Source organism: Oncorhynchus mykiss, chromosome 8, assembly GCF_057628025.1.
Source record: "Oncorhynchus mykiss isolate SJ-2025 chromosome 8, ASM5762802v1, whole genome shotgun sequence".
In the NCBI taxonomy this organism is placed as follows: Eukaryota; Metazoa; Chordata; class Actinopteri; order Salmoniformes; family Salmonidae; genus Oncorhynchus; species Oncorhynchus mykiss.
The window spans coordinates 78934687-78944995 of NC_143029.1; the positions used below are offsets into that span (position 1 = coordinate 78934687).

Here is a 10309-nt window from a genome sequence, read left to right on the forward strand (position 1 = left end):
CTATCGGGGCATCCATAAGGTTTTCATCAGCCCTAGATCACTCGGAGAGCACCAGACCAGACCTCCTCTCACTCCTACGTTCCCTTAGGCATCCATCAATTTTATTGGTTAAAGCGATAAGGGAGTCCAGGTCCACCGGCAGTTCCCGAGCAACTAGCTCATCTTTAACCTGATGACGGGTTAGGGTTCCCTTTTGGGAACGACCCCTCCCACATTCAGCTGGAACGTGGCGCATGGAACGCAAAAATATTCTTAGAAATATTTAACCTCCACACATTAACAAGTCCAATTCCTCAAATGAAAGATAAACACCTTGTTCGTCTACCCAGCATGTCAGATTTTTTAAATGTTTTACGGCGAAAACACACCACATATTTATATTAGACCACCACCGAAACGAAGACAAGAGGCAGCCATTTTGTCACAGAAATTTTTAATTATAAAAGCAGGATTAAAAAATAAATCATTCACTAACCTTTTGAAAATCTTCATCAGATGACAGTAATAGGACATGTTACACAGTACATTTTTTTTTCTCAATAATATGCCATTTATATCCATAAATGTCCATTTACATTGAATTCATAATACTCAAAAATGTCCGCAGAAAATATAGGTAGCGCCACAAGATAACGTAAATTGACATCATAAACTTTGACTAAATATACATGTTCTACATATAGTTAGAAAGATACACTGCTTCTTAATGCAATCGCTTTGTTACATTTCTTTTTAACGTTACAGAAATCGCTTACTATTCAATATTCTGAGACGGCGCTCAGATATAAGCAATATTTCTCCGCTATGTTGGAGTCAACAGAAACACACAATTTCAGCATAAATATTCCCTTACCTTTGATGGTCTTCGTTCAGAATGTACTGGAAGGGTTCATACTTACCCAAAACATTGTTTGGTTTCAAGTCTTGTGTCTTTGTATTAGCATCTGCTAACAATATCAGCTGAAATGCACCCAAAATGTCCTCTGGTCCGGAAAAGTTGCGCATCAAAACTTCAAAATTACATATTATATGTCGACTAAACAGGTCAAACTAATTGCAGAATCAAGCTTTAGGATGTTCTAAACGTACAAAACAATTTTCAATTCAACCGGTCATTGTTAGTTCTCCTCCGGAGTGCTGGAACAAAGGAATGGATGGGACCAATTCGCGCCCTAACGCACAGGTATTTTCTCGCGGCACTCACTCAATTCACTCCCATAGGGCCAAAACTTGCGGGATTTGAACGATTAAACGCTCTACTGAATGAGGACATCTAGTGGAAGACATAGAAAGTGTCCCCAGATCCATAGCTGGTTGGGAAGGGTGGGGGCGATCACGTCAAAGTTGCCCCAACTTTCATGACCACAAAACTAGTTTAGAAGAATGCCTGCCCTGTGAGTTCTGCTATACTTACAGACATAATTCCAACGGTTTTAGAAGCTTTAGAGTGTTTTCTATCCAATAATAATTATTATATGCATATATTAGCAATTTTTGACAGATTATTTTTCAGTTTACTGTGGGCACGCAATTCCTCCAAAGGGGGCAGTATAAGTGCAGAGAAGTATGGAAAAGAGTCTCTGGATTCCAGGCACGCTCGGCGGCCAAGGTGCGAAAGTCCACCGTGTAGTCTGCAACACTAAAGGGAGTTTGGACGTAAGTCAAGCAGTTTGCTGGCTGCCTTTCTCCCTGATACCGGAGACTCAAAAACTTCTCACCTCTGCCATGAATTCCTCCAGATGAACGCAAATGGCAGATTGTGGCAGATCCCCACATTAGCGTAATTATATACTCCATCTTTTCGATCGGTCTGAAGAAAACGAAGATGGCTGTAAATCAAAAATAAGAGAGAACTGAGAAAGAAAACCCCGGCAGTTACAAGGATTTCCGGAATATCGCTCTGGAGGAGGTAAGCGGGGTTCACGGGGAGTCGGGATAGGCTGTACACAGATAGGGAAAAAATTACTGGGTGATTGGGTTTTTTCCAGAGGTGGCAGACAGTCTCTGAGCTAACTCCCTGATTTGCTCCATAATAGCCTTTAACCCATGGTAGTGGCGTTCTGTCAAGGATCTGAGCCCTTCCAAAAGGCCCTGTAGCAACTCCTCATGTTTCTTAATGGTGGCTCCCTGCAGGGAGACAGCATGGTAGAGCTGGTCCAAGTCTGCTGGGTCTGGCATGGCCAGTTCGTACTATCATGACACAAGGTGAAACCCAGATGCAGACACAGGAGGCAGATTGCTGGAGTCTTAAAATGTTTATTAATCCAAAGGGAATAGGCAAGAGAATGGTCATGGACAGGCAAAAGGTCATAACCAGATCAGAGTCCAGGAGGTACAGAGTGGCAGGCAGACTCGAGGTCAGGGCAGGTAGAATGGTCAGGCAGGCGGGTACAGAATCCAGAACAGGCAAGGGACAAAACCCGGGAGGACTAGAATAAGGAGGCAAAGCTGGAAACCGGGAAAAAACACTGGTAGGCTTGGACATACAAGACAAACTGGCACAGAGAGACAGGAAACACAGGGATAAATACACTGGGGAAAACAAGCGACACCTGGAGGGGGTGGAGACAATAACGAGGACAGGTGAAACAGATTAGGGGGTGACCGTGTGGAGACCTCTCCCCCTGTCACTCTTCTGATTTATTGCCCTGGTTGCCTGGACAGAGCCACTTAAGCCAGTTGTTTTTCAGTGTGTTTAAATGTGTGTGTGTCTTAGCGCGTGTGATGTAGGTGACCCTAACCTAACAGATAGGTTAATTACATAGCAATTCCATCTACAATGTTGTTACTACAGGTGTTGATATATACTTAAAGCATAGCTAATACACACTTAATGTAAAGTGTCTTCAATGTTTCCTCAAGGTCACGCAGCCATTTGAACTACTTGGGATGGACCGCATCAGCAAACTGACACAGACAGACAGCGGACACCAGTATATCTGTGTTATGATTGACTACCTCACTAAATGGCCACAGGTATACCCCCTCCACATAAAGTCTGCTAAGGAGGTCACAGACTGCATAATCAAATTTTGAGGCATCAGTTTGAGGCACCCAAATGTATATCACAGACCAAGGGAACGAGTTTGTCAATGACGTAAATAGTAACTGTGTTACTCAACTTTAATATTTGGTTAAATGTCTTCAGCTTTCTAAAAGTATTTTTCCCTTTTATAATAAAAGATCAACATTAATGTCTGCAAAGCTCTGACGATCCGAAAAAGTCTCTGCATTGAACGGGACAATGCAGAGGTATAAGTAACATCTGTAGACTGATGTTGTAACATTTAATAGGCAGTAGAAGTTTTGAGTTCAATTGTAATGTTCTAAAAATGTACTAAAAACGTTCACATTCTAAGAATAACTTGTGCCATATCATTTTTTATTCAATCATATTTTCAGATCCATCTCTAAATTATTGAGTCAAAAACCAAAAGAGTGGGACAAGCATCTTGAACCAAGAATCAAATGACAACAAAATACTCCCCCTTCTTCCTGATGTTTGGTAGAGAGGCTCGCTACCCGTCACAGGTTCCAGAACATTACAGGGTTGGTCATTTTACATTCTAGTTGATTTGAGAAATGCAGACTGTATCTTTGTACGTTTAAATTAATATCAGAAATGTATACTAAAGATTGACAGCAGTGTCGAGAAGGTCTTAGCAGGGAAAGACTTAACAGAAGTTAGGCTGAAGCTCAACAAGGTTCTCCAGACTGCCATGGACAACACTGCTGTGGTCCAGAGGAAATCCTCTAAAAAAACAAAAGGCACAGTGCCAAAACTTCATTCGGGTGAAAGAGTGTGGGAAAGGGGGAAAGCCAGCATAGGAAAGGGGGAAAACTGGATCCCAACTTTCTTGACCCATAAACATGTTGAGGTCTCGAAGGGAAAAGTGTGGACTTGGAAAATGACAAGGTGGTTATCTTCCCTAAAATAAGCATGGATCACCTGAGGCCTCATGGAGAGGAGTCTCCTCGGATCCCTCATAAAATAAAATCAACAGCCCCCAGAACCACCACACCAGCAGGTGCAGCCTACACAGCAACCACATGAAAATCCTCCACCTCCAAATCCACCACACCAGCAGGTACAGTCTCCACAGCCACCACACCAAAAACCTCCACCTCCGAAACCACCACACCAGCAGGTGCAGCCTCCACAGCCACCACACCAGCGGCCTCCACAACTACCACACCAGCAGGTGAAGCCTCCACAGCCACCACACCAGCAGGTGAAGCCTCCACAGCCACCACACCAGCGGCCTCCACAACTACCACACCAGCAGGTGAAGCCTCCACAGCCACCACACCAGCAGGTGAAGCCTCCACAGCCACCACACCAGCGGCCTCCACAACTACCACACCAGCAGGTGCAACCTCCACAGACACCACACCAGCGGCCTCCACAACTACCACACCAGCAGGTGAAGCCTCCACAGCCACCACACCAGCGGCCTCCACAACTACCACACCAGCAGGTGAAGCCTCCACAGCCACCACACCAGCGGCCTCCACAACTACCACACCAGCAGGTGAAGCCTCCACAGCCACCACACCAGCGGCCTCCACAACTATCACACCAGCAGGTGCAGCCTCCACAGCCACCACACCAGCGGCCTCCACAACTACCACACCAGCAGGTGAAGCCTCCACAGCCACCACACCAGCGGCCTCCACAACTACCACACCAGCAGGTGAAGCCTCCACAGCCACCACACCAGCGGCCTCCACAACTACCACACCAGCAGGTGAAGCCTCCACAGCCACCACACCAGCAGGTGAAGCCTCCACAGCCACCACACCAGCAGGTGAAGCCTCCACAGCCACCACACCAGCGGCCTCCACAACTACCACACCAGCAGGTGCAACCTCCACAGACACCACACCAGCGGCCTCCACAACTACCACACCAGCAGGTGAAGCCTCCACAGCCACCACACCAGCGGCCTCCACAACTACCACACCAGCAGGTGAAGCCTCCACAGCCACCACACCAGCGGCCTCCACAACTACCACACCAGCAGGTGAAGCCTCCACAGCCACCACACCAGCGGCCTCCACAACTATCACACCAGCAGGTGCAGCCTCCACAGCCACCACACCAGCGGCCTCCACAACTACCACACCAGCAGGTGAACCTCCACAGCCACCACACCAGCGACCACCACCTCCTCAGCCACCACACCAGCAGGTGCGGCCTCCACAGCCACCACACCAGCCACCACACCAACGACCACCACCTCCTCAGCCACCACTCCAGCGACCACCATCTCCTCAGCCACCACACCAGCGACCACCATCTCCTCAGCCACCACCACACCAGCGACCACCATCTCCTCAGCCACCACCACACCAGCGACCACCATCTCCTCAGCCACCACACCAGCAACCACCACCTCCTCAGCCACCACACCAGCGACCACCACCACCATGTATGTATGTAATCATGTCAGGTTTATCCATTTATATTTCTTAGTACACTTACAGGTACATTTTTCCAGGTGTTGCAGAGGCTTGGGGAGGAAAATATGTATACAGTTGAAGTCAGAAGTTTACATACACCTTAGCCAAATACATTTAACTCAGTTTTTCACAATTCCTGACATTTAATCCTAGTAAAAATTCCCTGTCTTAGGTCAGTCTTGATCACCACTTTATTTTAAGAATGTGAAATGATCCCATAGAATTGGAAATTGATCCCATCGATGAACCAGACTTGTGGAGGTCTACAATTTTTCTTCTGAGGTCTTGGCTAATTTACGATTTTCTCATGATGTCAAGTAAAAACGCACTGAGTTTGAAGGTAGGCCTTGAAATACTGTACGTTGCAAATTAGAATCTTAAGTGTAACACAATTCTTTGGGGGAAGACTGAAATGCCCATCACATTTTTTTCCCCCAGTTTGCTGAATGTGTTCTGAAGGAGGCTTCGATTGTCTTTTCAAATACAGACAAAGATGTTAACATCATGAGAAAATAAATAGTAGTCACTCTCCTCCAAAACATGTGTAATTCCCCCAAATTTGATGCGGTCAAATGTGTAAGGTACTAAGACATACAGTACTGTCCACATCATGGAAAGAAGCGTAATATACATTAATTAGATATGGCAAAATAATACATTATCTTAATTTAGAATGATAGTAAATGAAGAAAACGCACAGATTTTTTTTCCAATAATCACATATACACTGAGTGTACAAAACATGCTCTTTCCATGACCTAGACTGACCAGGTGACTATCATTTGTTTTTCAACAGGACAATGACCCAACACACCTCCAGGCTGTGTAAGGACTATTTGACCAAGAAGGATAGAGTGATGGAGTGCTGCATCAGATGACCTGGCCTCCACAGCTGGTTGAGAGAAGGCCAAGAGTGTGCAAAGCTGTCCCAAGGCAAAGGGTGGCTACTTTGAAGAACCTCAAATATAAAATATATTTTGCTTTGTTTAACCCTTTTTTGGTTACTACATAATTCCATGTGTAATTTCATCGTTTTGATGTCTTTACTATTATTCGACAGTGTAGAAAATAGAAGAAAAAAAAATTAAATCCTTGAATGAGTAGGTGTGTCCAAATGTTTAAAAATCCTTGAATGAGTAGGTGTGTCCAAATGTTTTACTAGTCCTGTATTTAAATGTACCAGGGGGTATCGCAGCACCTCCAGCACCCTTCACGGAGCTATGATTATACTTGGAAAACTAATGGCCATATTAAATTGTTAAAACAAAGAAATAAAGTGCAACGCTGGAGAGATGAGAGTTGTAGGCTCCTGTCTATCAGAGGGAGAGATGAGAGTTGTAGGCTCCTGTCTATCAGAGGGAGAGATGAGAGTTGTAGGCTCCTGTCTATCAGAGGGAGAGATGAGAGTTGTAGGCTCCTGCCTATCAGAGCAGAGAGGGGGAGAGATGAGAGTTGCAGGCTCCTGTCTATCCGATCAGAGAGGGGGAGAGATGAGAGTTGCAGGCTCCTGTCTATCAGAGCAGAGAGGGGGAGAGATGCGAGTTGTAGGCTCCTGTTTATCAGAGCAGAGAGGGGGAGAGATGTGAGTTGTAGGCTCCTGCCTATCAGAGCAGAGAGGGGGAGAGATGAGAGTTGCAGGCTCCTCTCTATCAGAGCAGAGAGGGGGAGAGATGAGAGTTGCAGGCTCCTGTCTATCAGAGCAGAGAGGGGGAGAGATGAGAGTTGCAGGCTCCTGTCTATCCGAGCAGAGAGTGGGAGAGATAGTTGTAGGCTCCTGTCTATCAGAGCAGAGAGGGGGAGAGATGAGAGTTGTAGGCTCCTGTCTATCAGAGCAGAGAGGGAGAGATGAGAGTTGTAGGCTCCTGTCTATCAGAGCAGAGAGGGGGAGAGATGAGAGTTGTAGGCTCCTGTCTATCAGAGCAGAGAGGGGGAGAGATTAGAGTTGTAGGCTCCTGTCTATCAGAGGAGAGAGGGGGATGGATGAGAGTTGTAGGCTCCTGTCTATCAGAGCAGAGAGGGGGAGAGATGAGAGTTGTAGGTTCCTGTCTATCAGAGCAGAGTGGGAGAGATGAGAGTTGTAGGCTCCTGTCTATCAGAGCAAAGAGGGGGAGAGATTATAGAAAGTGAATCTCATTCTAGTTCTGTGATTGAGGTACAGGCGCACTACAGCAACAGCCATGCGTTGGTCTCAGACATGGCTAAAAAAAAATGTTACTGCCATGAGTGGGACCAGATCAGCCCAAATAGGTTCCTGAATGAACCAATCTAAAACTGAGAGGTGCTGGATCCTGTTTTGGCAGAACTGGGTGTTGTGCAACACAGCCAAACAAACTTAATAAGAATTAATAGAACACAATTCTAATTAATTCCACAGGTCCATCAGTCAAGAAGATAAAATAGCTCCTATAAAAAACTGATACAGGATCAGATTTCTTTCACACACACCTGTTTGCAAGGCCTCAAAACTAGAGTAGCATCTGCATTTGATTAAATCCACCTTCGACTGACAACTGTTAGAGTTGATGATTAACAGAGGTCAGTGGAAGAGGGGTAGTTTGGGCACCAGGTTGGCAACAGTGACACAATTTCCGCTCTTCGTGGCTTCTTGGAGAGGAAACACACAGACACGGACACACATGCACACAACACCAAAGATCACCTAGGACCCCCAAAAGGCTAGGGCCGGCTCTAAGCTACAGTTACAGCCCATGGTGACCTCAGTGCCTGAGCTGAGACCATACACAGACTGATTCCTAATAACAAAATGGACCCCTATTGCCCTTACAGCTAGTAGCCACTATTAACATATTTCACATATGGGTGTAGGGGCTAGGGATCAACTGGTAATCGGGCAAGAGAGGGAGGGAGAGATACACACTATAGTAATAGAACACAGTCCCGTTTGGCGTTCTTTGCCTCTCTGGACAGGGAATAAGCGGACAAGGCATGATATAAAATGAAGGAAAGATCATTGTGTTGTTCAATGTGCCGTGACCTGACTCGTTTTCAATCATCTCAGTCATCACAGTGTCATAACGGAGCTCTGTGTTCTCTGGAGCTGTGACTCACTCCCCATTAGATGAGTCAGAGGGGGGTGGACTGAGGGCTAGACTGTACTTCTGCTCTTTGCTTTGAGGGCATCACACACACACACACACACCAGATTGCCTTGAGGGCATTCCATGAAACACTGACCCAGAGCCTGTCCTGTCCTCAGAACACAACAGCAGGACAACACAACATGTTGTCCTCCCCTCAGAGAGCAGACTGACTGCCATATACTGTACCAGAGACCGTGAGAGGGGGAGTGAAGATATAAAGATAGACACTTTTTTTTCACAAGCATCATTTTTTACAGTACAGACACTTACTGTACAGACACTTACAGTACAGACCCTTACAGTACAGACCCTTACTGTACAGACCCTTACTGTACAGACCCTTACTGTACAGACCCTTACAGTACAGACACTTACTGTACAGACCCTTACAGTACAGACACTTACTGTAAAGACCCTTACAGTACAGACACTTACAGTACAGACCCTTACAGTACAGACCCTTACAGTACAGACACTTACAGTACAGACACTTACAGTACAGACCCTTACAGTACAGACCCTTACTGTACAAACCCTTACAGTACAGACACTTACAGTACAGACCCTTACAGTACAGACACTTACAGTACAGACACTTACAGTACAAACCCTTACAGTACAGACCCTTACAGTACAGACACTTACAGTACAAACCCTTACAGTACAGACACTTACTGTACAGACACTTACAGTACAGACCCTTACTGTACAGACCCTTACTATACAGACCCTTACAGTACAGACACTTACAGTACAGACACTTACAGTACAAACCCTTACAGTACAGACCCTTACAGTACAGACACTTACAGTACAAACCCTTACAGTACAGACACTTACTGTACAGACACTTACAGTACAGACCCTTACAGTACAGACCCTTACAGTACAGACCCTTACTGTACAGTACAGTAATTCTCTGCTTTCCTCACCTGGCTTCTCCACTCAAAATCAACTACAGGAAATTATTGATATCTTTTGTTAATGTAACATCTAATATAATGTCTAATATATCTAATGAATATTCTGTAATGAAGTATATTATTTGCTTATAAAATGCATCTTTCCTTCCTCTCCTTCCTGAAGCAATGGCTGATCTGATCTGACTTGACTGGATCTTTGTGAACAGAGAGTGGCAGGGGTCATTTGCACCCAGCTCCTCCTTGTTCAGTAATAATTTGTCATCCTGTAGGAAAGAGGAAAGAAATGTGATTCAATCAAATCGCTGAAAAGAAGCATCATGTTATATACAGTAAGTATTGTCATGGCCGGATTGGGTTGGGCTAGGTTGGGCCAGGTCGGGCTGGGTTGGGCCGGATTGGGTTGGGCTGGGTTGGGACGGATTGGGCCGTGTTGGGCTAGGTCGGGCCGGGTCGAGCTGGGTTGGGCCGGGTTGGGTTGGGCTAGGTTGGCCCGGGTCAGGCTGTGTTGGGCTGGGTCGGGCCAGGCTGGGTTGGACCGGGCCAGGCTGGGTCGGGCTGGTTTGTGCTGGGTCGAGTTGGGTTGGGCTAGGTTGAGCTGAGTCGGGCTGAGTTGGGCTGGCTCGGGCTGGGTTGGGCTGCCTCGGGCTGGGTTGATAGTATTTCATAAAAACAGATAATTCTCAGGTCTGATGTGCTGAGGCAGTGGGCCAGGTATGTGGGGTGTGGACGCGTATGTGTGCGGTGTGTGAGTGTGGGTGAGTCTGTATCTCTGCTGAACTGACAGAAATCTCACTGAGGAGGATTGTAGTAGTGAGAGCAGCG

At 46.2% G+C, this 10309-nt stretch overlaps 1 protein-coding gene across 1 annotated transcript; it reads left to right on the forward strand.

The window, feature by feature from the left end:
- Positions 1-1566: 1566 nt before the first annotated feature.
- On the forward strand, positions 1567-6757 carry LOC118965635 (uncharacterized). Its single transcript, XM_090183064.1, has 4 exons — positions 1567-1656; positions 2863-2976; positions 4005-5432; positions 6260-6757. Exons 1-4 carry the CDS (start codon positions 1567-1569, stop codon positions 6290-6292), a joined length of 1665 nt encoding a protein of 554 aa, XP_090039190.1. The 3' UTR covers positions 6293-6757.
- The last annotated feature ends 3552 nt before the right edge of the window (positions 6758-10309 follow it).

What these genes read in the sequence shown, in the direction of transcription:
- LOC118965635 (XM_090183064.1), top strand. Translation starts at nt 1,567, where the DNA reads ATGGAAAAGAGTCTCTGGATTCCAGGCACGCTCGGCGGCCAAGGTGCG. An exon ending in ACCTCACTAAATGGCCACAG is followed by an intron (nt 2,977 to 4,004) that starts GTATACCCCCTC and finishes TAAAATCAACAG; the next exon opens with CCCCCAGAACCACCACACCA. An exon ending in CCAGCGACCACCACCACCAT is followed by an intron (nt 5,433 to 6,259) that starts GTATGTATGTAA and finishes GTTTTTCAACAG; the next exon opens with GACAATGACCCAACACACCT.